This window comes from Echiichthys vipera (genome assembly GCF_963691815.1).
Source record: "Echiichthys vipera genome assembly, chromosome: 21".
In the NCBI taxonomy this organism is placed as follows: domain Eukaryota; kingdom Metazoa; phylum Chordata; class Actinopteri; order Perciformes; family Trachinidae; genus Echiichthys; species Echiichthys vipera.
This window is the reverse complement of record NC_139846.1, coordinates 7,294,427-7,320,402: the sequence shown is the minus strand read 5'-3', so window position 1 is coordinate 7,320,402 and position 25,976 is coordinate 7,294,427. Positions and strand designations below refer to the sequence as shown.

At 42.5% G+C, this 25,976-nt stretch overlaps 1 protein-coding gene across 1 annotated transcript in view; it reads left to right on the top strand.

The window, feature by feature from the left end:
- Window positions 1-25,976, top strand: part of cnksr2a (connector enhancer of kinase suppressor of Ras 2a) — a gene marked incomplete at both ends in the record, with an annotated part of 58,301 nt that overhangs the window by 13,666 nt on the left and 18,659 nt on the right. The window contains 12 exons of the mRNA XM_083935731.1: window positions 2,981-3,144; window positions 5,177-5,379; window positions 15,615-15,702; window positions 16,075-16,116; window positions 18,242-18,361; window positions 19,886-19,945; window positions 20,232-20,300; window positions 22,044-22,190; window positions 22,995-23,107; window positions 23,212-23,366; window positions 23,550-23,639; window positions 25,713-25,927. Coding sequence (XP_083791857.1) covers window positions 2,981-3,144; window positions 5,177-5,379; window positions 15,615-15,702; window positions 16,075-16,116; window positions 18,242-18,361; window positions 19,886-19,945; window positions 20,232-20,300; window positions 22,044-22,190; window positions 22,995-23,107; window positions 23,212-23,366; window positions 23,550-23,639; window positions 25,713-25,927 — 1,466 coding nt within the window. The remainder of the gene's footprint in view (window positions 1-2,980; window positions 3,145-5,176; window positions 5,380-15,614; window positions 15,703-16,074; window positions 16,117-18,241; window positions 18,362-19,885; window positions 19,946-20,231; window positions 20,301-22,043; window positions 22,191-22,994; window positions 23,108-23,211; window positions 23,367-23,549; window positions 23,640-25,712; window positions 25,928-25,976) is intronic.

Here is a 25,976-nt window from a genome sequence, read left to right as displayed (position 1 = left end):
GTCACTGATGAGAGATGGAATTTGTGTGTGTGTATGTGTGAAATAGTTTGCATGCAATTTAGCAGCTGGCTTATGAGTTTTTCTTTTCCTCTTTTCTCTCTTCCTCTTTTTATCTCCTTCTCTTCCCATCCTGTTTTTTTCTCCCATCTTTGTTACTGTGGTTATGATAGATGAGTGTATTATAAAGCAGGGACTTGAAGCGGGGGAAATCAATGCTCATTCCTCAGAGGTGTGTGTGTGTGTGTGTGTGTGTGTGTGTGTGTGTGAGTGTATGTGTTTGCCAGTTGCTGTTTGTTAAGAGGTTAGAAGCTGGATACATTCATTGTTTTGGGAGCCAGTGGCTTGCAGCTGAGCCGCTCCGTCTTGATCTGCTTTCCTTTGACTCAGCAATGCCGGTCAGGCCAGACAAATGCACACACTTGCATACACACACTTGCAAACACACATACACAAACACACACACATTAAAAAAGCACGCACCCACCCACTAACACACTCATACACTTCCAGAGAGACCATCCCACTCACAACACAGACGTTACACAATCCAACAGGGAGTAAAGTCTTACCTGAGTGGCTGCTTGATTGCTCATCCATTTCTTGTTCCAGTCTCTTGACTCAGGTACTGATTTTATTTCTTTCTAAATTTGAGTTCAACTTTGGTGAGCTTTGACCCTCATATTTGCACTGTTGACCAATAGCAAGCAGCGTTGGCATTAGGGGACGTAGAGGCAAAAATGGAGTAACCTGGTGTATTAGCTGTGTCCACTCTTCACTTTTATTTGACCTCCTCTGTTGGAATATTTTAGGACAAATTTTGTTTTAAGTGTTCCACAAAAAAGCAATGTCTTTTGGAGCCTGACATTGCAAGACTAATTTACAAATGCGTATTAGTCTGACACCTCTTAGTTAATTTTCAGTTTCCAAGCGGTGCAGACCACGATACCTCAGGATGCCATTGGATGGACCTACAACCAATCACAGCAACAAAACGACATAGCACTGAGCGACATGTGCAAGTTTCAAGTGTTTTAGGCATAAAAAAAATGCTGGCCTGGTCCCTTCGAGAACAAATAAAGCATGAGGCAGATTGGTCTGGTTCCCATGGAGCTTGAATGGTTAAGGTAAGATGGTTGAGGTTAGGTTAGACATAACCTTCCCATTGTGGAACCAGAACAACTCTAATATGGATCATTTTTGAAGGCAATGAAAAACAACAAGTTTTGTTGTTTAGTTTGTTGCATCCTTTGGTTTCTATTCAGGCTGAATTAATGGGCAGACCCGTGAAGCTCAAGCGAGTTTAAAGAGTCTACAAGTTGATTGTCATGCTGTAGAAAAAAGAATGGAAACCAACTGATGTCTGGAACTGTACTGTTTAATCTAAATCTGTTCACCATCCATTTAAAAATGGTCAGCAAAAATGTTTTATTGTTGTTCTTGTTTTCAATTAGTTGTTACAAGTTCGAAATAAATCTAAAATTTGTAAACACCCCAGCATTGTCGTCTAAAGTGATGTTATAGCTATGAATCAAGTCCAATTATTGTTTCTCATCTTTATCTGCCCCTTTAGAGGGAAACAGTGTGTCTGTCTTTCTTTTCTCTTGTTATTCACCCTCACTGAATGGGGAAACAGATCTCAAAGTCACACATTTTCTTACGTATAAAAGAGAAAGAAAAGTAGATTTTTTTTAACCTAATCCTACTGTGGCTTTGAAACTGCTTTGAGCTGAAATCTACAAAATTGCAAACAAGCTGAAATGTCCCAAAAACATGACACAACAGCTGTTGTGTTGTCTGAAACAAAGTGGAATAAGCAGCAGTAAGAACGATCTAGCACTAAAAAACAAACATATAGGCTGACTTTGAAGAGGACAAATAAAAAGAAATGGCAAAGACAGCTGATTGGTGATTCTGGAGTGAAGCCTGAAACCAATAATTTAAAAGTAGGGATGTGTCCGATTAACGTCCATCTTGCGTTCCATTTTACCCTGAGGTCTTTGAACTCCTTCGCTTGGGGCAGAATCGTTTCCAGCTCGGAGGGATCAATAGGAAATAGAAGTTGATTGACCTTATTTGACCTTACTATCTTGTCAACTTTTCCTTTTTCTTTCTGCTTCCCTTTTTTAAGTGTGCATCCTAACTATTTTTTGTTTGTAATTGAATCCTTAAAGCTGCACTAATCAATATTTTCAATTAGCGGTGACTCAAACAGCTATGTGTGATGTAAAAAGGGTTGCTTGCTGTGATTAACCAACAGAGAATTCTCACTCGACTGCACTCCACCCCCTCTCTGTGGAGCTTTTCAGCCTCTTTTTAGTTCATGGTTTTAGTTTTACAATGACTTACTGCTTACCTGCTCAGTCTTATCGCTCTGATAAAACCACTGTACACTAGTGACGAGCTGAGGAAACTTTAGCTGAGCATGTAGCAGCTAAAGAGTCCCATATTTGCATCCAAGCTAACAAAGAGTGAATATCATGAGGTCATCAGAAACAGACTCCAAATGAATGCTTATGTTGCTCAGTCTCTGTCAGTGTTCACTTGTTTCTGCTTCCACAGATTGGCCAAAAACATGTTTATGCAGGTTTAAAGTCTTATTTTCTTAAAACACATGCAAAAAATCTGCCATTTAATCTTATTTCAAGTGTTTTCCAATGCAAAAAAATTGTTGAAGCATTTTGGTAGTTCTTAAACAGCAACCTGACATTTTCTTTAACACTTTTTCCTTGCAAGGTCTTGAAACATTGTCAAGCAGATTATACGCAGAAATTATAAACAGAAAGACTTAATAATAATGTTTTTTCCGGTGTTGACGTGGTGTCAACCTAGGATATTTTCATCATACTGTCTACTAGCTACATCAACAACAAATATCATAATATTTGTTCACAGCCCCTGAGAAAAACATTTGTTTATTGTGCGGTCGTGATCTTATTTTGGAAGTTTGTTTATTGTGAGTAATAATTTGTGTTTGCTCCAGGTCTGGACGACTGCTTGCAGCAGTATGTGTGTGTGTTTGAGCGCGGAGGTGTGTGCGGGGAGAGGCTGCTGAGGATCAGCCACGCTGAGCTGGAGGAGCTGGGAGTCTCTCGCATCGGACACCAGGAGCTAATTCTGGAGGCAGTCGACTTGTTGTGTGCTCTGGTGAGTGTGTATGCATGTTTGTTTGTTTTGTAGTTTCAATGCAGTGCTGGACTCTCATTAACCATCTTTACTGCTGCAGCTGTTAATGTATTCATGTTTCGCTTGAATGCACAATGTGATAGATTGCACAAAGTCAATTGTCACTGTGCTGCATCAAATCCTTGCATCTCCTAGTTACAAAATGGCAAAATGCCACTTTAAATCTTCTTCAAACATTGAGGTAATAAGCCAAAACAGAATTAAAGTCCCAGTCGGCAACATATGTTTGATCCTATTCACTGAAGCTGACACTATGCTCCAATAGAACAACATAAATCATCCGGTTTAAGAAAAAAGCATGCCTCTATGTGCACGTAGAGCCTGTTTGTTTTGCAAAAAGCTACAGCGCCCGTGTCATCCTGTCCACTCAGTGCAGAATTGACTCTCAGACACAGTTTGTGCACATGCCACAGATCCCCCCTCCGCCTCGTGCATGTTACAATATCACAGGCACACGTCTCAAGCTAGGCATACGCTAAATGATGTTAGCAGTTGATATCTATGAGTAAGTTAGCCAGCCTACCTCCATGTAGCATGGACTCCATTCTGTTTATTGATGAGACAAGACACAGGCGCGTTCACAGAAATCTGCTGCACGCACACTGACGAGCACTCAATTGGAGAGAGCGGAGGAGCTCATGGTAGAGGGGGAGGGGCGTGAGAGTTGTAAACATTTGAAATTTGACTGAGTCAACTCGACCTGCCAGACTTGCTGACTGCAGTTTTAATGGAAAAGATAGAACTGAAAAAGAGGGGTGGAAGAAGTACTCAGATCTGCCTTTAATATTTTACTAAAAGTACAAAAGTATCAGCATCAAAATATACTTTGGGCGCACTCACACTGTCCATCCGTACTGTGCCCCGTGCTTTAGGGTATTTGCCCCCCCCTCCCACTCCCCACGCGGCCCAGGTCCATTTGTACTCACACTACCTGGGCCTCGGTGGATGCTTCTTGCTTCCTATACCTCATCACGCCGTAACACGTCACACGTCACACGTCACACGCATTGATTGACGTCATCGCGATGCCTCGGTTTGTTTACAAATCTTTCCATAGACCTGAGTTTTTGTGCGTCTTGTCGACTGTTTTTGAATATTTTCATCTGACCAAATCTGCAGTAAACACTCCACCTCTGCATCACACCAACGTGAACCTTTCGCCGCCATTGTTTTAAATGTCCGTGCATGGTCCGTCCTTCTTTTTTCTATGTCCAAACAGGCGCACATAAAATTACGTCAGAACCGCCGTAGGCCTCGTGCTCGTACACGTGCGCACGTTTGTGCTCGTACATGTGCAAACGTGCTTTAGAAAAGCCCACCTCTCCCAAACGGGCCGTGGCCGGCAATGGAAGAAGCGGTACGCTTGCACTCACACTGGTCAAACGAACTAGACTTGGATGGACAGTGTGTCCTTAAAGTATCAGCATAGAAGTACTCATTACCATTTCAGAATACTATAGTATGTTATTGTATTATAATTTACGCTTTAATGTTGCTGGTAAAGGAGGAGCTAATTTTAAGAACTTTGTATACTGCTGGGCAACTTGTGAATTTGCACACGAGGATCAATAAAGTTTTATCTTAACCAATAATAATATATCATAATTTCTTTGTTGATTAGAGTATAGCACTAGATCTACAATTCTGATTCTTTTAAATGGCCGCAGAGATTTGAGTGGTGTCATCAAATGTCTTCTTTCTTTATTCCATTGTTTATTTAGTATTGTATGCTGTTCAATAACGTCTGCACACAAATGGATGTAAACATGAATAACTAACAAAAGAGTTAAGGTGTTTTAAAATAGCAACAGTCAGTGTGAAGACCTTTCCAACAAATATGTAATATAAGTCATGACTATGCAGCAGAGTCCTTAAGAAAAGCTAGTAAACACGTTGACAGATGAGATCCTCGTCGGTATTCATGGTGGTTCAGTGTCTGAAGGTTCAGCTAATCTTTCTTTATGTCTGTGTGCTTGTGTGTGTGTGTGTGTAGAACTCAGGTTTGGAGACGGAGAGCGTCAGAACTCTGGCTCACAAACTCGGCGCATCGGCCAAAAACTTGCAGAACTTCATTTCTGGCCGCCGCCGCAGCAGTCAGTCAGAGAGCAGGTCCTCCCGGCGGCTCCCCAACGATCTGCTGACCTCTGTGGTTGATCTCATCACCGCCGCCAAGAGCCTGTTGGCCTGGCTGGACAGGTACTGTGTTTAAAGAGACACTTAATGATAATAGATTGCTCGACTGCTGCGGTAGTGGCACACTGCCAGCAAAACCATACAAACAGTACATTTATCTCAATCTGGATACAGAAAGGGTTGAATGCAGGCATTGTTTGATTAGAGTAGTTGCGATACTGAGTGATACTGAGTGATTTCAGTCGATACCTTAAAAGTTATCAAGTATCAATACCCAGCTCTAATAGTGAAGTACTTTAAGTTTAAGCCATTTTTTGTGCAAAAAAGTGTAAAATGTACTGGTTCCAGGTTTTAAATGTGAATATTTTCCATTTTCTAAGTCTTCTATTATAGTAAACTGCGTATCTTTGGGTTTTTGATTGCTAGCTGCAGCTCTAATGTATTTCTACTTTATATGGAAACTAGAGTTATAAACCCTCTGCTGAAGAAATCTGTCAAGTTTTCTTTTTTTCCTTCTCAAAGCTCCAGACAAAGCTCTCCTGCAGCTGCTGGTTGTTGACATCTACTGAGAAATATGAAATATTGTCAGACATTTTTCTCACCATGTTTCTCTGTCTCTCCCTCTTGCTCTCTTCTCCTCTCTGTCACTTCATTTATTTATGACTCGACACGATCTCCTGCACGCGACGCACACGTCAGATACACAACTAAAAATCTCTGACATCGGCTTCTTGAAATGTCGGGCACCCACATCTGTCCTTAGGCTGTCCTCTAAACACAAAAAAGCACCGTCCGCGAGCACACTCAGACCCATAGAAACACCTACGCACTTGTGTGCAAAACACACACATTTGCAGACAGACACCCACATCTGCACGCCCTGACACACACTTATGCAAGCGTGCACACGTTCGCCCACGCACGATGACGCAACTGTAAATGGCAAAGCGACATTGAGAAAGTAATAGACTCAGCAGAGCCGCCGCTTCGCGCACTCTATTCTTCATTTCTGAGACGTCTTGTCAAATACTCCTTTTTAATGGTTCAATCTTGCATATTACACATGCCAAACAAGCATTTTTCAGCTCTAACATACATATGATACCCCCGAAAGCTTTTACATCAACATTTTTATTTATTTTAATCTTTTTTATTACAACCATTAGTCGCTATGGCGTGTTTGTCATTTTGACTTTTTTTTTTTACAGTGTCATATACTTGATATGCAATGTTTCAAAAGGTGGAACATTGTATAATGTTGTTTAAAAAAAGAAAAGGAAGCTAGCTACAACTAGATATACCCATGCACTGTACCCATGGAAGTACAGACAACTATCGCTGAATTAATTTTACAATGAAGAAAAATTTAAATGTTAGGATTCTCAGGCACTTTTAAGAGTTGGAGGAGCGTATTTTTCTGTGATTTCTATCATATTTATGAATGTTGCATTGTTTATCGGACATAATGACATGCTTGGACAGTGTCTGTCGCACGGAATCTATAAATATGTTCATCATGTCTGTGTTGTCAGATCTGATTGAGTAATGACTTTTTGTTGTACACTGAAGTACCTTCACTTGTGTTTCACCTCACGTGATTGGACCAATGTCATAGCATCGTCTGATTGTTTTCTTGAGAGTTTCGAGAGCCTGGCGGTTAGCAGTCTGTGTAGCCTTAGGTCCTGCATATATATAGCACACAGCCTCAATACTGATGACCCAAATCACACACACACACACACACACACACACACATACACACACACACACACACACACACACACACACACACACACACACACACACACACACACACACACACACACACACACACACACACATGAACACACACACACACACACACACACACCACCACCACAGATAAAGTATACTCTAGAGGCTTTGGCCGAATTTTTATCTGGGTCTTTAGAACAATGTGTGTGTGTGTGTGTGTGTTTGTGTGTGTGTGTGTGTGTGTGTGCCGCTGTTGATCATTTCATCTCTCTGGCGCAAACAGTGGTAGAAGTGCATTAACTCAAATTAGCAGTTGCCGATTTCTTCTTCTTCTTTTACTTATGAGATCTGAAATTAAGTATTTTTATGAAGACCTTTATAACATATGATGCTTTGTTATAAATGAAATTACCAAGCAACAAAGCTGAAACAATGAGTTGATGATCAATTAATAGGGTTTCGCGATAATTCAATATGATAATGTATCGTCTTTAAATGGAATCGTTAGTGATTGAGTCATATTTTGGGATATCGCAATTTTATATACATTTTTATAACATGTTGTTAATGTGTCACTTTGGGCTCTGGGTAATTGTAATGGCATTTCTCACATTATTAATATTTAAAAAAAAAAAGAACAACAGATTAATCTATAATCAACACAGGGCTCGACAGTAAGAGTTGCCAGGGTGCCATTGGCGGATTAGCAAAGCCCCTTGGGAGGATAGGAATGTGTGTGTGTGTATGGATTTAAGAGGGTAACATATAGGGGATAGACTGGAAGTAGAGAAAAAACATGTCAACACATGCTCGCCTGCCGTTACATCTTACCGCCACAGAGGCTGCTAGAAACAACGTATCTCAAATCTAATGGAGTACAAGTTTAAAGCCATGGCCCCACCTTCCCCCAACCAATCCCCTCCCCTCATTGTTCCATGATTCCTCCCCCCAAACTCGCATCCCCTCCCTCGCCTCCTAATGACATGCAGAGCAAGAAGCCGGCCGGCTAAAAACACATGGCTAACGTATGCTAACATGTGTTGACATAGCCATTTATCAGACCGGGGACGTTCACAGCTATAAGCCATTATTAGCACAGACTAAGGGAGGCTATTTATGTAACATCTCACACAATGAACGCAAAAAGGACATGTTCAACAAAAAGTCTGTTGTCTCAGCTTCTGTTTTCAGTCCCAAATCAGTCAGAGATGACGATGTTGACTCGGCTTTGGTTCCTATGTAGGTCACATTTCCTCATGGTTTCTGCCTTTTCCTCGGCCGACTAAGGTTTTCTTCCAACCTTCTCCATTGCGGCGAGCAGAGGCCTGTTGCTGGTATCGCTCTTTTCCTTCTCCATGGTAACAGAAGCTCCGGTAGCTGAGCTGCTAAGCTAATCACTAGCCGCACAGAGTTTACAGAGAGGGAGGGGGAATGTGGGAGGGGACGAGGAGCAGGGGAGACGAGGGGATTGGATGGAGGGTACGACAGATGGGAGCATCCCGGGCCAGGTTGCTCCCATTGGTCAATTTTTATGCAGGCCTACAGCTGACTGAATGGATTATTTTGGTTCTTTTTGCTATTCATATTGTGTAGATAGAACTATAGGACAATAATCGCTGTATAAACGATGTTAATAATAAGTACCAATATTTCAAATCATAGACCATAGCTTCAAGTAAAAGATCTGAATACTTCCTCCAACACTGGTTGCAAATATAATGTACATGTATTGTGTGATGATAATGTACTTGTGTTGATGTCTCTTTGTGTCTGTTTGCCGTCATTAGCACTCCATTAGCAGCAGCTTATTGTTAACACCTTGTTCACACGTGAATAGTCTATTATGCTACAATACGCCCGGGGCTTCATTTATAAACAATGTGATTGCACAGAAAAAGGGGGCTTTTCAAGACCCTCTCTCTCAGGTAAAAAAGGTGCACACGTCAGTGGATGTGGGAGGCATTGGGAATTGATGGTGTCAGTGTCAAACCAACTAGGATGTAACCCTCCTCACACTGTTTATTCCTGTTAACAGACTAAGTATTTTTGTGGTTGGTTTATTTCCAAAACCCAGATTGAAATAACAAGTAATTGGTATGAGGTGTGTACATTGGTATTCTGAGCAGAATGGCCTATTTACCTGGTTCTATAATGCAACCTCATCCAATCCTCTCCTGGAGCTATGTCCCCCTTTGCTCTGTGGAAAAACATTAGTGTTGCCACTCCACTTCAAGAAAGCCAGGAGTCAGGGGCAGTTTTCTCCAGCGTCTCTTGAATGTATCTGCAATGGTTTAGATTCCGGAAGTGGTACTGTTTTCATTTCATTTCCCGAGTTGGGAAGTTGTTCTTCCGACTCCGGTGTTCATGAGCTTTAAATGTAAAAAGAACATGGACACTACACAGAAGATGTGTTGTTTGTATTGCTCAGAGGGATTAAACAACTAATTTGGTACAAGTTATTTTGTCCCAGATGTGTTGCTGCACCACTACATTCCGTACAAACACTAAAATATTGCTTTGTCCGACTTGTCATGAGGGTTAATACTAATGAATACCTTTTTTAACTAATCATGATCACTCCACATGGACAGCAACAAGCGGTTACAACCTAATATCAGGTTACAAATTCCATATGAGCAAAACATTTATATGCAGAACGTGAATTAATGAAAATTTTACTACCATCAACCCAGCAGTCACTTTCGTCTAACATGTTTCTGCGTAATGACACAAGTCATCTCATCTCATCTCATCTTCATCCGCTTATCCGGGGTTGGGTCGCGGGGGCAGCAGCTTTAGCAGGGGACCCCAAACTTCCCTTTCCTGGGCCACATTAACCAGCTCTAACTGGGGGATCCCGAGGCGTTCCCAGGCCAGTGTGGAGGTATAATCTCTCCACCTAGTCCTGGGTCTTCCCCGAGGCCTCCTCCCAGCTGGCCCTGCCTGGAACACCTCCCTAGGGAGGCGCCCAGGGGGCATCCTTACCAGATGCCCGAACCACCTCAACTGGCTCCTTTCAACGCTAAGGAGCAGCGGCTCTACTCCGAGTTCCTCACGGATGGCTGAACTTCTCACCCTATCTCTAAGGGAGACTCCGGCCACCCTCCTGAGAAAACCCATTTCGGCCGCTTGTACTCGCGACCTCGTTCTTTCGGTCATGACCCAGCTTTCATGACCATAGGTGAGGGTAGGAAAGAAGATTGACCGGTAGATCGAGAGCTTTGCCTTCCGGCTCAGCTCTCTTTTCGTCACAACGGTGCGGTAGAGCGACTGCAACACCGCCCCCGCTGCTCTGATTCTCCGGCCTGCGAACCGATCCAGTGAGTGCTGAAGGTCACTGACCGACGATGCCATCAGGACCACATCATCTGCGAAAAGCAGAGACGAGATCCTCAGCCCACCGAACTGCAACCCCTCCCCACCACGACTACGCCTTGAAATCCTGTCCATGAAAATCACGAACAGGATTGGTGACAAAGCGCACCCCTGGCGGAGGCCAACCCCCACCGGAAACGAATCCGACTTACTCCCGAGGATCCGGACACAGCTCTCACTTTGGGTGTACAGAGATTGGATGGCCCACAGAAGTGACCCCCTCACCCCATACTCCCACAGCACCTCCCACAGTATCTCCCTAGGAACCCGGTCATATGCCTTCTCCAGATCCACAAAACACATGTAGACTGGATGAGCATACTCCCAGGCCCCCTCCAGGATCCTTGCGAGAATGAAGAGCTGGTCCGTTGTTCCACGTCCAGGACGGAATCCACATTGTTCCTCTTCAATCTGAGGTTCGACTATAGGACGAACCCTCCTTTCCAGCACCTTGGAGTAGACTTTACCAGGGAGGCTGAGTAGTGTGATACCCCTGTAATTGGCACACACCCTCTGGTCCCCCTTTTTAAAAAGAGGAACCACCACCCCGGTCTGCCACTCCCTTGGCACTGTCCCAGACTTCCACGCAATGTTGAAGAGGCGTGTCAACCAAGACAGCCCCTCCCAACCCAAAGTTTTCAGCATTTCTGGACGAATCTCATCAACCCCTGGGGCTTTGCCACTGTGGAGTTGTTTGACTACCTCAGTGACTTCCGCCAGGGATATTGACAATGATTCCCCATCAGCCTCCAGCTCTGCCTCTACAAAAGAGGGCGTGTTAGTCGGATTAAGGAGTTCCTCAAAGTGCTCCTTCCACCGCCCGATCACCTCATCGGCTGAGGTCACCAGCGTCCCGTCTTTACTGTAAACAGCTTGGACGGTTCCCCGTTTCCCCCTCCTGAGATGTCGAATGGTTTTCCAGAAGCACCTTGGTGCCACCCGAAAGTCCTTCTCCATGGCTTCTCCGAACTCCTCCCACACCCGCTGCTTTGCCTCTGACACAGCAGAGGCTGCAGCCCTTCTGGCCTGTCGGTACCTTGCAACTGCCTCCGGAGTCTTCTGGAATAGCATATCCCGGAAGGCCTCCTTCTTCAGTCGGACAGCTTCCCTGACCACCGGTGTCCACCACGGTGTTCGAGGGTTACCGCCCCTTGAGGCACCTAAGACCTTGAGGCCACAGCTCACCGCTGCAGCTTCAGCAATTGAAGCTTTGAACATTGCCCACTCCGGTTCAATGCCCCCAACCTCCACAGGGATGCCAGAAAAGCTCTGCCGGAGGTGTGAGTTGAAGATCTCTCGGACAGGGGCCTCCTCCAGACGTTCCCAGTTCACCCGCACTACTCGTTTGGGTTTACCTGGTCTGTCCAGAATCTTCCCCCATCCTCTGATCCAACTCATCACCAGATGGTGATCAGTTGACAGCTCTGCCCCTCTCTTCACCCGAGTGTCCAAAACATGCGGCCTCAGATCAAATGATACGATCACAAAATCGATCATCATCCTTTGGCCTAGGGTGCTCTGGTACCACGTACACTTATGAGCATCCTTATGTTCGAACATGGTGTTAGTTATAGATAATCCGTGACTAGCACAGAAGTCTAATAACTGACGACCACTCAGATTTAGATAAGGGAGGCCGTTCCTCCCAATCACGCCTCTCCAGGTGTCTCCATCATTGCCCACGTGGGCGTTGAAGTCTCCCAGCAGATCTATTGAGTCCCCTACTGGAGCCCCATGCAGGACTCCATTCAGGGTCTCCAAGAAGGCCGAATACCCTGAACTGCTGTTTGGTGCATATGCACAAACAACAGTCAGAGTTTTCCCCCCTACCACCCGCAGGCGTAAGGAGGCGACCCTCTCGTCCACCGGGGTGAACTCCAACACCGCGGCGCTCAGCCGGGGGTTTGTGAGTATTCCCACACCCGCCCGGCGCCTCACACCCTGGGCAACTCCAGAGAAGAATAGTGTCCAACCCCTATCCAGGAGAACGGTTCCAGAACCGAGACTGTATGTGGAGGTAAGCCCCACCAGATCTAACTGGTAGCGCTCCACCTCCCGCACAAGCTCCGGCTCCTTCCCCGACAGAGAGGTGACATTCCACGTCCCAAGAGCCAGCTTCTGCTGCCCGTGTCTGGTCCGTCGAGGCCCCTCACCTTCACTGCCACCCGTGCAGCAGCGCACCCGACCCAAGTGGTTCCTCCTGCGAGTGGTGGGCCCACAGGATGGAGAGGAGGGAGGTGCCACGTCACTTTTTCGGGCTGTGCCCGGCCGGGCTCCGTGGCAAACCCGGCCACCAGGCGCTCGCCGGCGAGCCCTCCGTCTGGGCCTGGCTCCAGACGGGGGCCCCGGGCTTCCTCCGGGCAGGGTCTCTCTTCCTCTTTGTTGTTTGTCCATTGAGTCTTTGTGAACCATTCTTAGTCCGGCCCCTCGCCTGAGACCACTTTGCCATGGGAGACCCTACCAGGAGCATTAAGCTCCAGACAACACAGCCCTCAGGTTCACAGGGACACACAAACCTCTCCACCACGATAAGGTGATGGTTCCCGGAAAGGTGACACAAGTCATCTACCAAATTTTTTTTGCCGAGTTGGGAACAAATTTTTCAGTTTATTCCAACACCACATTTGAGCTTATTCCTGAAGTCGGATGTCTTTCTCTCAGACCAGCTTCAAACTCTGTAATTGTCTGCTTGACTTAAATTGAAGGACAATCACTAACTTTTCATTAAGTAAGTGTAGCAGTTAATGGGGTTTTCATATGTGTGCTGCACCTCCAGGTTTAAAGAGGGAGATAAATGCATGTAGAGCGCGAACACTTTTCTTCTTTCCAGTGTGGCATCAAGCACAGTTTTATGAATGAGGTTGCAGAGGCCCATTCATTCTCATGGAGGTCAATTTTGACAGCAACATCCATTCGTTAAATCAGTCCTGTTGTGCACTGGCAGTGGCACTAAACCTACGTGCTTTTTGACTCTTCAAAGTCAACGGTAGGTTGTATTCATGACTTGATATGAGTGAACTTATTGAGTTGATTAATAGGACAGTTGGGCCACAGAAAATCAGTCACTAAGAGTCCTTTTTCACGCAGAAATGCAGCACATTCTCTGTTTCCAGCTTCTGTCTGCAGCCAGATTTTGTCACTGCGATGTGACACAACCGTGCAGTCACACAATATTACAAGTGTGTGTTTAAAGACGTGTGCGGTCTGTGAAAAGGCAACGACAGTAAGGTGGAGGAAGTAGGGAAGGGCCCCGATTTGGTGTGATCCCATCTCTAGTTCTACATTAACACAGGTTGCAGTCTGGGAAAATGATTAATTCTTAGGTCTTTAATTGCCACCTTCCAGTTACTTACAAGTCACAATGTGAGAGGATCATTTGGTTTATGTTAACAAATAGAAAGAACCTAAACCAAAGTACTTAGGATCTTAATGTTTAACATCAAATGAGAGACAAACAAGCAATTTAAAGATGCCACTTAGGGTATTCTTCACCTTTTTCTGACATTTAACAGAATAAACAAATGAGTAATTAATTAGTAGCAGGATGATACAACATCTTCTCTGGTAATTCATTAAACAAATAATCTACATGGTAAAGTCTATTTTTGTATAATCCTGTGTGAATACACTTGAGAAATAAAAAGTACTGTGTGTTTTCTCATTTTATAAAGAACTTTAGTGCAAAATAAACATAATGTGCAAGGATGAGAACTGAAAGCGTTGTCCAAGTGACTTAAACATTTCAAGGAAGTGTCAGTGTTTTTTCAAGACCGTAATAGAAACTATACAGTATATATAGAGAACTAAATACAAACATATATGCAATAGCATTTTCACAATATATATCATTATATCTCCTAGCTCTAATTGGTAGATGACCTGATAACGAAAACAGTTGTTATTTGTAGCCCTATATAACAGTACTTCATAGGAGAAACACAGCATCAAACGCTACGTTAACCATATACTGTAAACATAAGGCGTGTTTCCCTTAGGGTTAAATGTGGCAGCAGTTTAAGGCCACACCCTCTGAAATGGCCGTTCACTGGCCATGTTTCCATTACAAAAAAACCCAGAGGGATTTAGGAGACTCCGTATCACTCTGAATGGGTTGGGATCGCTGGTGATCAGCTGATCAGTGATACAGCGGCGCCAGCTCTTTCTCAAAGTGAGAAATACAGAATAGTTGCAGTTTGATTTAAGGTGGCCTGTATGATTCACAACATCAACTTTTTTACAAGTAACAGGAAAGACTTAACAATTCTCGGCGCTGTAAAAGTGTTTGTTTACAGAAGGGCTGTCACCCTGCTGCGGTACGGTGTGTGTTTTAGTGGGAGAAAGAGAGAGAGAGACAGCGACAGAGACAGAGACAGAGAGCATGCAGCAAAGGACTACAAGTCATGTCAATCCAACCCGGCCCCAAGCCCGTGCAAAGACGTGCATACACGCATCATTTTCTTCGCTGTGTTCTTCTACACCACTGGATAAAAGTGTCTACTCTACTTTGCCGTGCTGTTGTGGTGTCTGTACTACCACACGTCACATCCCACTGAGAGCTACATCCAATCAGCAACCAGGCTTCTCTCAGGGTTTGAGTGGCCGTTCCAGCGACTCACATGCAAATTAGGTGCATTTTGGCGAGATAGACCCGCCTTATTACGCGTATTCCACCACAGTGGAAACGCACCTATAGATACAAAAGCTCTGATTATATGGTAATATTTACGCCATTTCATATGTGGTCACCTGCTTAGGATAACCTTTTATAATTGTGTCAAATGTAGCAAAAACAACACAAACAACACTAAAAAGAATTTTCTTTCTGTAACTTTACTCCATCTTTTAGGTAGTTCTACTATATATGCGCCTTCTTCGATTTATAATGCACGCACGTCACAGATTCACACATGAATGAGTCGTGAAACCAAGTCCTGTAATGTGTGTGACTGTACGCACACACACACACACACACACACACACACACACACGCAGGCACGCACGCACACACACACACACACACACACACACACACACACACACACACACACACACACACACACACACACACACACACACACACACACACAGTATCTGTCTCTCTAACAATGCTCCTGTCCGTCTCCTCTGTACACTATCAAATGCAGCAGAAACATTTTAAGACATACTGCTGTGTTATCTGTTCCTCCCAGGTCTCCCTTTGCTGCAGTGGCAGACTACTCAGTAACCCGAAATAATGTCATTCAGCTCTGCCTGGAGCTCACCACCATCGTACAGCAGGTGTGTGTAATTGTTTGTGTGTGTGTTTTGAAGGCTGATAGCTCTTATTCTGCTGTGGTTGTCATATCCCCCTAAGAACAGTGTGTGTGGGTATGATGCAGCAACCTCAGACTCTGTATCCTCGAGCGAGACTCAATTATTTGCTATTTCCGTCTTTACAGTCTATCTTTTGTTTGACTGATGTGTGTGTAAATAAAAGATAAATGTGTCTGTTTGCGTAGGTGCGTTTTTCTCTCTGCGAGGGTATAGAGTGGGCAGGTGAAGGGTTCAGTAATGTGAGGCCCAGACAGTATACAAAAACATTTAGATGGTATTTTTTTTGCAAGACAGGATGTTCTGCTCGCGCTACATTAAATTCTGCTTTTCCCCTAGGACTGTACAGTGTTTGAGACGGAGAACAAAATCCTCCATGTGGTGAGTCCTGCTTCCACAGCCAGCTGTCGCTTATTTGCTTGTTGTCGATCTCACTTTCTCTCACTCACATAATACTCAGTAACAAACAAACTCCAGCTGGATGTGTTTTAGTCAGCAGAATAAGCGTCAAAACGTCAAACGAGTTTAAAGTAATCAATTTACTTTTCATTTCCCCCTTTTGTGACAGGTGAACTTCATTAAACTTTCTTTGAATGAGCATACATTCTATTATACAAATTTATGAAACAACCTTTAATATCCTTCCATCTCATGAAAATGAACTGCTTCAAAAGCCCTTTTAGCTGCTGTACAACTTTCATGATCTACTCCCTGACAATTCTTTTTCAGTACTATTATTTTATAGTACTAGCCATCACAAATGCAAAAAAATATTATATTATCCTGGGATTGTGACAAGGCTTGTATCAAGTTAAACCTTTTGTCAGCCAAACTCCTTATATATCCATTAATGTTAGCTTATGAATGTGTGTGGCCACGATGTTGTAGATTTTGACTTAGGCTTCGAAGGCTCACCTCCTCCACTACGGAGAAAGGCTGGTAATCTAATGCGATGAACTCACATCACTGAGCCGAACCTCACATCCCCTTGTAAGTAATCTCTTTAGTTTCAGCGCTGTCTGTAGGGAATTTTCTCCCTTTCTCAAACGCTGTGGTTATTAAGAAATTAGTCTTCTGGTGGCTGATCTTTCTTCCACACAGCACCGACATTTTCTCTCACTATAAACAAACCACAGGTGCACGGCACCCTCTTACGTAATGCCAGTATCATATCCAGCCAGTCACCGCAAAAAACAACACATCAACACCAGCCACAATGGGAGAAGTATTAAATATTTACCCACAAGTCAAATATTGGCCGATATCAATGTTCTGCCAATAAATCAGTGCATCCCTATTCTCGAGAAATATGTTCTTTTTTGCTGAGAGCTAGATGAGAAGATTGATATCAATCTGTTGAAAATGAAGGTGCAGTTCAGAAGTGGTTAGCTTAGAAGAATGAGCTATGCTAGCATTTTCTCCCTGCTTCCAGTCGATGGCTAAGCCAGGCTAAACACTTCCTGGCTCATGGTTTATGCTTGGTGCTGCATTGATACAGTATCAGAAGAATGAGTCGAAAAGGAAAATCTCCATTTATTCCGACTTGGGAACATTAACACACTGCTGTCCTTGTAATCAAAAAATAAAAAAAAATCCTCCTGCCAGAAAAAAAAGCCCCTGTTCCTCTAGATCAGTGGTTCTCAAATTTAGAGGACAGCAGAAGTGTAATTTTCCATTTTCACAGCAGTCATTTTGACTTGTCAAACACAGGTGTTACTAATACAGTCACTAATTACTGCATTGCAGTAATTGCTGGAACGGAACCATCGCTGATGTTATTAGTTCCACCTGTGCAAAAATGTCTGCCCTGACAACTGTGATTACTCTGGGAACAATAGAGAAACAAGAGCACTCTGATGCCAGAAAGGCTGTCCAGATTCAGTGTAGGTAAAAATAAAAAATACATTCAGCCAAATATTACATATTAAAGTATGTAAGATAAAAACTGATAGAGCCAAAATCCAAAATACGATGAAGCTTCACATTCTCTTAAGTTCACTGTCAATATCGTAGGAAGCCCTATGTCTTTTGTAAATGTTTCTGCTGTGGGTAATCCAGAAAATACGCTGTCAGCTGTTTTTATTCATGCTGCTTTCTACCAGTGAAATGGTCCCTGAAACTGTCAACAGCAAAGTGTTCAGTGCTTTGGGCACTGCACATTAAATTCACCTGCATTTTATTGGTGTGGAGGAGGACGGATATCTTCAAACACCAGACAAGTAACAGCAGAGTTATCTGCATAGCTAAATACTGCTGACCCTTTGAAGTAATGAACCATAACTGTGTTATTGATGGCAGCCTCAAATTCTCAGTAAAACCAAAGAGAAATCCTCTCATAAAGGAACAAAAGCTGTGGTTTATATGTGATTACGACAAACACAAGATCCAGGTCGTTTTTGTTTCACCCCTTCTTTCTTAATAAAGCGCGGCAGCTGAACCTGTTTTATATAAAGCTCTGAGCGGAGCTACCTGTCCTCTCTCATTTTCTTCTTCTTCTTCTGTGTAGTGCAAGACTCTGTCGGAGGTGTGTGAGCACATTGTGTGTGTGTCATCCGACCCGCTGGTTTCTCAGTCAGCCCACCTCGAGCTGGTTCACCTCACCAGCATCAAACCCTCTGAAGGCCTGGTAATGACTTTGTGTGTTTGTGTGTGTGTGTGTCTGTTTGTGTGTGTGTGTGTAAACACTGGGATTTAGTATCTTATAAACTGGCATCCTCCCTTTATCGTGTGTAATGGCATGTTTTATTTGTTTATTGTAAGCTATAATAAGGGACTTATGACTTTATTTTTCTTATGAGTTTAATACCACTCCACTTTCTTACTCAGTTCATGTTTTTCTGTAGACATGTTAATATTATAATATTGTCGCTGTCTGGCATAAACCGTATTTCCATATTGTATACATCTCTGTGGTTTTCTTTAATAAAGTTTTAGCCAATTAAAAGTATTAAAAAAGCTTGACTCAATCTTGTCACACTATTGGATCCTCAAACTTTCAGCAAAACCTCACATTCATGAAAAATGACAGATTTGGATATACAAGGTTTCCGCTCAACATCAAAGATTTGTAAAATTTTCACTTTAAAATGTGAATCACATGTTCCATTACAGTATTATATCATACTTTGAATGACATGCTATTTTCTGATATCACAATTTCTGCCACAAAATGATTTCTGATTTGATTCTACTCAGTGACCTGTGATCAATATGAGCCGATGTCATCTGCCCATTATACACTTTACATTAACAAACATTAAATGTAACAAACGATCATATCAACACACAAAAAACAACTAAAATATGATACGATCATTTATTACTCTCTCTCCAGACATTTAAACTTTTTTAATGAAAAGACAACTAATAGTGTGTCTCAAAGATGACGATATGTATCAATATTTTCACTTTGCATCAATGACACTGGATCATTTATCACTGAATCATTCAGCCTCCAGTGTCATTACATAATTGCAATTTTTACAAGTTAAAATTTCCAACACATTTTAGAGATTTATAACGGTGTCAGATAGAGAGGTTCCAATTTGGCTCCAGTTCCTGGTTGGCAAAACACACTAGAGTTATTAATTAATTATTTTATGAAACCTTGTTTGTCTCCTCACTCTCTTTTATTAGCAAAGAGCAGTGGGAGAGCATCTCAATTTTAGCCAACTCATTTGTCTGGTTCAAATGACACACATCACCTGTGGCACATTACAGTACATCAGCTGCAGCTAATGAATGTAATTCAGTAAAGGTGTTTGTGTTTGTTCTCTGGTTAATGTTCTCTCTGCAGCTGCTGCATCCATTCAGCCAAAGATTTTTTGTACTTCACAGCACTTTAAGAAGTTACATCTGGACTCAGATCAACATTTAAGTTGGATCAACTAGTAGCTGAAGTATTTAATGAAGTATAGCAGGATACAGCTGTGTCAGATACATTTAATTAAAATCTAATATATTCTGCTGCTCATCTCACTTTTAGGTTGCAGGTGCGGATTGTGAACATTAATTAAGCTGCCACTAAAACCTGTAGGTGATGAGACATATATAAGTTGTAGCTATTTTAGAAAAGCTATGGTATTTGAAAAAGTGTAGTACTTTCCCTCCTGAGCCAAACCAAAGCCTCTTCTTTCTTTCCGTCCATTAGGGAATGTACATCAAGTCAACCTACGACGGCCTCCATGTGATCACAGGAACGACTGAAGGGGTAAAAGGCTTATAATCTCCTTTTCACGCAGTTTCATCTGTGACAAAAACAAACTACTTTCCAAAAACGCCAATGAAGTGGATTTCCCATCATTCCCTAGGCAGTGGAAGTGCTCAAAATATCCACAACACTTGAATCTATAGCAGTGTATCAGATTCCATGGGAATGGCTCTGCAAGGCTTCCCCTCTTGTTATATTACAGCGCATTGAAGCCCCACACTGGTATGTAGCGATCAATAACCTCGGATCAATTCATAGCCGTCTGTTTTTCTTTCTGTCTCTGTAGTCTCCAGCTGACCGCTGCAAGAAGATCCACGCAGGTGATGAAGTCATCCAAGTCAATCACCAGACTGTGGTGGGTTTATTATTGTGTATGTGCTGTTATATGTTATAATATATCATTTTCTTTATTCATGTTTTGATTGGAGTCCGACTGATGGGATTTTTTTGGACCCATTCCGATTTAAGAGGGGAAAATTCACAGTTTACTAATGAAAATCGACCTTTTCTGTGTGGATTGTGCAACAATAGGTCTCTGAAAAGGTACTCAGAAGGCTGCTTTATTAAATAAATAACTTTTATAGAGGAATATTGATTATATATTATACCAACCAATTCTACAAGTTTAAATGAACACTGAGAAAATATGTAATAACGTAATGTAATAAGCATCGTTTACTGCATAATATGTTCCGTTAAAAAAGTTTTCATATCAGACAACACATACACTGATACCTTTAGATATGGATATGTCTGTGGAAGACCAATATGGGCTGATAATAACTAGATTTGATTATAGTGTGTGCATGGATGTGAGAATAGAACAGTGCATGTTAAAGGACCATTCTGTCCTTTTTAAACATTTGTCAAACACTCAGATATATTTATCAATCAGTATTTTTATGAAAGCAATAGGCCAAATGACGTGAATGCTTATAATGTGAAAGCGGTGTCATTCAGCTCATTGTTTTGGTTTTCTGTCCTACAACTTTACTGTTCTGGTTCACTTTCATATTGCAACATTTTCAAGCGGTTTTCAAGCTTTTTACAGCAAAACAATGCTCTAAAAACCGACTCTACACTACTTGATAAGCATCAAACATCAGACAATCAAAGTTAAAGACTAACTGGTGAACACAGTGGAACATTTTGCAGTTAAGAACAAGATATATCCATGAGAAGCTGATGGAGACCAAAAACCAGAGCTAAAAGTGAGTGAATGTTGGGTTTAACATATTTTAGGGGGCTAACATCTTTGACATATCAACTTGAAAAGTGATAATATGATGGTGTTATGTTCACAGCTTATTTCTGCTGTAAGAAAAACAGTTATTGCAGGTTAAATATCTTCAAAAAAAAGATTCATATGAACAGTAGATTTGAACAGAGAGAATGTATTATGTATCAGGATAAACCCCCTGGAAACCCCCTTCGTCCTCACCTTGCATTATAAGACCTGTCAATCAAATTTAATGTTGAAGCCAGCTGCAACTTTTGTGGCAGAGCGACCCATCTGTTTACATACCGCAGGTTGTGCCCTTACCTTTACAAGGTGCAAATGCACGCTGCATGCATTTCAATTAGTGTAATCAGATCCTCCAACCTTCTCTGTACCTCCTCTTGCATTATGATCAGATCTCAGGCCAATCTGGTGAATGCAATTAAGATAGTTTGTTTTCCTTAATTAGAAAATATCACTCTCCACAAAGCAGAAAGAGAAAAAACTGTGAACAACAAGGAAAAAATTAAGTTCTTGGGACCTTTTTATAATAGCCATTTTATATTTGTGTACAGTTTTGTACACAAATGTCCTACAAACAAAGAGCGTTGGCATGAATTTGTGAAAACAGTGGCTAAAAAAGAAGAAATATATGATAAGATGCATTTGTTTTCAATTTGAGGGCAGGTTACATCACACGAAAGCTCTATACATAGATTTACCACCTCCACACCCACTTGCCTCAACAAGCGAGATCCAATCACGACGTGGACAGAACTCAAACTACAGGCTGAATATAAATATAATGCTGGGACTGTAGTGTTTATTATGCAGATGATGATAACTAGATGCTTCGATTTTTCCTCCCCCTGTCCACAGGTGGGCTGGCAGTTACGTAACCTGGTCGGCTCACTGAGGGCCGATAAAGGCGTCGTATCCCTGACCCTGAAGAAGCGTCCACAGAGCACACTCAGCTCCGCCCCTGCTCTGCTCAAGAACATGCGCTGGAAACCCCTAGCTCTGCAGGTGGGACCGGCTCTACCTTTTATAGACTTTATTAAAGCACTGCGCTGGCCCACATAACTCCCCACAGCATTCCCACTCCCTGTACGACTGCAGCCAAATCGTGTAATTAGGTCAGAATACTGTGGCTCAGCGTGGTTTTGTTTGCCAGCTGAAACACGCTGGAATGAATGGGAAGGAAAAATTGATGGCACCCTACACCCTCATCCCAGTGCGCCAGCAATTATGAAATGCATCTCCCAACTTAACACTGATTATCCACACAATCAGAAGGAGTTTTTCTCTGCCCTCCAGCCCTGTTTTGGCTGTGTGCCCACTTGAATCATAGCTATTTTGGTTTATTACAACTCTTTAAAACTCTGTCTCCTAAGAATTATTTTTGTACAAGTAATGTACTTATATCAGACTTTAAAGGAAATGAGAAATCTGCTTGCAAATTTGTTTTTTTAAGTACTTGTACCGCATAGATTTTTGTAGGGAGGTGGACACTAGTGCAAAATAGAAAACGTGTTGATGTTGCAAATTTGTAATATATAAACATTCATTTTCGGAGATAGGGTTACTTTTTGTTATACTCGCCAAATTGACATGACTTACAACAAAGTCTGACTGATTGTAAGCAAACCAACAGGTTTTTCCGAAACTACTTAAATTGTTGTTTATTGTCAGAGCTACATAAAATAAGACTTTAACTTTTAATGAATCATCCTTTAAATCAACTATTATATACTACTTATATCATCCATTTAAGACCAATTAAAGTATATAATAATTGTCCTAAACCATATGTTCTTTTGCATTCTGAAGCCAACCAGAAGCCCAGGCAGCAGTTCGGCCACACCCTCAGGCACACCCACCAAGAACTCCGCCATCCAGGACCTTTACATCCCCCCTCCACCTGCTGAGCCATACACACCCAGGTACAGTGTTTCTCTCAGAAAGTAAAAGTGGTGACAGCAAAAGAGGGGCTTTGACTTTGATGTGCAATTATGAGCCGGTAAATCTGCCTCTGCTGTTGCCATAGAGATGAAACAGGAGTCTTGCCTGGAGATGAGGCATCTCGTAACCACGGTGGCGTCAGCGTTGCTAAGCGCTCTGAGTCACCTAACTCCTTCCTGGATCAAGAGACTCACCAGCGAGAGGAGGAGGAGCCAGTGTACTGCACCACACCTACATATGGTACGCTCCTGTGAGGGGAAAAATCTCTTTTCTGCTGTTTAGGATTAGTAAAAAAAAACAATCATGAGTCAGGGAATCCACCTGCCGCAGTTAATAAAAAGTTTCAGAAAGTGATGCAGCTCTATACTCTGGATGAAATAAATAAAAACAAATATGAAGGTTTGCAATTGTGTGTACTTGCAGGTAGGCTGAGACCCATCTCCATGCCTGTGGAGTGTAACTGGGTGGGCGACTATGAAGATCCAGCCAAGCTTAACAGAGAAAGCCGCAGAGGTGAGTGGCGGTGTGTGGAGTGCATATGTGTGTGTGTGCACCTCCTGAAGAGCCTGTTAGATTCTGTTAAATGTTCCGGTCTCTCTGTATTACAGAGCGATCAGTGTGTGCTTGGAGATCAATGCGCCTCCATCCCTTTCCTCTAATTCTCCCTGTGATTAGCATCACAGAGAAACTAAATAAGAGGGGATTAGAAGCAAAGGATAGGGAGAAGGAAAAAAAGGAAACAGTTGGTAGGTACAAAGGCAGAGAAAATGAAAGGCAGCGATGAATGGAAGAGAGGAAGAGAGACGGAGGAAGAAAAGAAGGGATCAGAAGAGGCAGAAACAGAAAGAAAAAAAAGGACTATTCTCCATGACCTGCACCTGAATCACTCACGCAGTTGCCATGGCGACGCTGACAGCAGCTCTTCTAGTGGTCTCACTTTTTTCTCTGGCCGCTGCCTAGCAACCAGGGCAGGACAGGGTGGAAATCGTGAGGATAGAGAGAGAGAGAGAAAGAGAGATTGAGAGATAGACTTGAGTTTCATTCCCTGGTGGGGAGCGGTGAAGAGGAAGTTGGTTGAAAAAATTAAATAAAAGAGACTTAGAGACAGTGAACCAGAACAAATTCAATAAACACTATGATATGCTCAGACATGCACGGGCATGTTATCGGACAGCAGCAGTATTGTCCCAGACACTGTAAGAAATGGTGGGGTATATGGATCCATCAGGCCATAAAACATATATCAGAAAAAATGTTTTCATTTTGATTAAACTTGGTACAATCGTAGATTGTGGTAGTACTGATTTTCTGGCAAGCACAAGCAGCATCCTCTGGGTCTGAAAAGTGAAGACAATGCAGAAATGCCTGAAACCTGCATTCTTTCTGATGTCCAGCAGGGGGCGACTCCACTGGCTGCAAAATGAAGTTGAATTGACCCTTCACTAAGTCCCTCCCAAGAACGGCCACCATCCAATCGTACGTTAGCAACCGTAACTAGGCACGAGAGGCCTGTTAAGCTTTCACAGACAAAGTTAACGTCACATTGTGAATGTGGCTCAATGCCATGTTTGTTGGACACGCCGGGTGCGAAAGCTTGACAGACCTAGCAACAATAACCAAAGAAGGGCGGTATTTGGCGATGGGTCAGTTGTATAGAAGTCAATGAGCGATGAAAATGAGCCTACTTCTAACTTGATTTATTACCTCTGTAAACATTTCCCTAATTAGTATGTTGTCTGAATTGTTAGTTTTGAGTCTTCTTCAATACAACATGATGTTTATTTTGTAAATGATGTTCCCATTTAGAATAAAACTGATGATAAAACAAGGGTATGCTTCAGGGTTTAGCTACCTTGCGATTGACAAGCTGCTATTGTTCTCAGTTAGATCCACTTCTCGCTCCTCCCCATCTCCACCCTCTCATCCAGAGATGTTCATTACTGGCTTCAACAAATCAAGAAGTTGATTAAAACTTTGACAAGAACAAGAGTAGACCCCCACAGATGCTCTCTCCAGATTTCTTAACGGATAAAAATAATAGACAGTCTTGTTGCACATTTGAATTCTCTGATCTCTAATTATCCTGATGGGGGCGTGAAGGCTAAAGGGCAAAAACAAAAAAAACAACTTTAAAAAGCCATGGTGCTTTTCCCTTTGCATCTGAAGGCTTTCCAGATATTTGTACTGTACTCTAACATTTAAATAATAACTGATTAGATATATAATTATGGTGAGATTAAAGGTCAAAATTAGATTTTTTACGACTCAAATACTGATGGTCTAATTTTAATGGCTCTTTGAGTGATGTGACCTTTTGGCACTGTGTTTTATTTATATATATTTAATGTAGTCTCTAATTACCCCACTGAGACTCCGGATCGTAAGCACTGATAAAGAACGGATGACAGAATAGAAAAAAGAAGATCAATATTATAAGATACTAGAGACAAAATAATAAGAATATGTCTAATTTGGGCGTGTTAGCTGCAGGTAAAGGTTTTAAATCACCTGTGTAAACAAGATTGTATGTGTTTTTGATGTATTTGACATTTATCCTGTGCTGATTTGATTGGATAATTTTCACAGAAGCGTCACTGATGCGTTATGTTGGATTATCTGCCATGGAGGAGAGGACCGGCTCTGACGACTACTCCTCCCACACGGCTCGTCCGGGGAAACGGACCAATGACACGGCCAAACGTGCCAAGAGGCGGAGCCACCACAGCCAAAGCCCCTCCCACTACGTCCTCCAGACAAATCAAAGAGATTCTCCGCCGAGAGACCAGGCCTCCATTTATCACGTAAATCACTTATTTTGTCATGAAATATTTGTTTATTCACGTCAAGGAG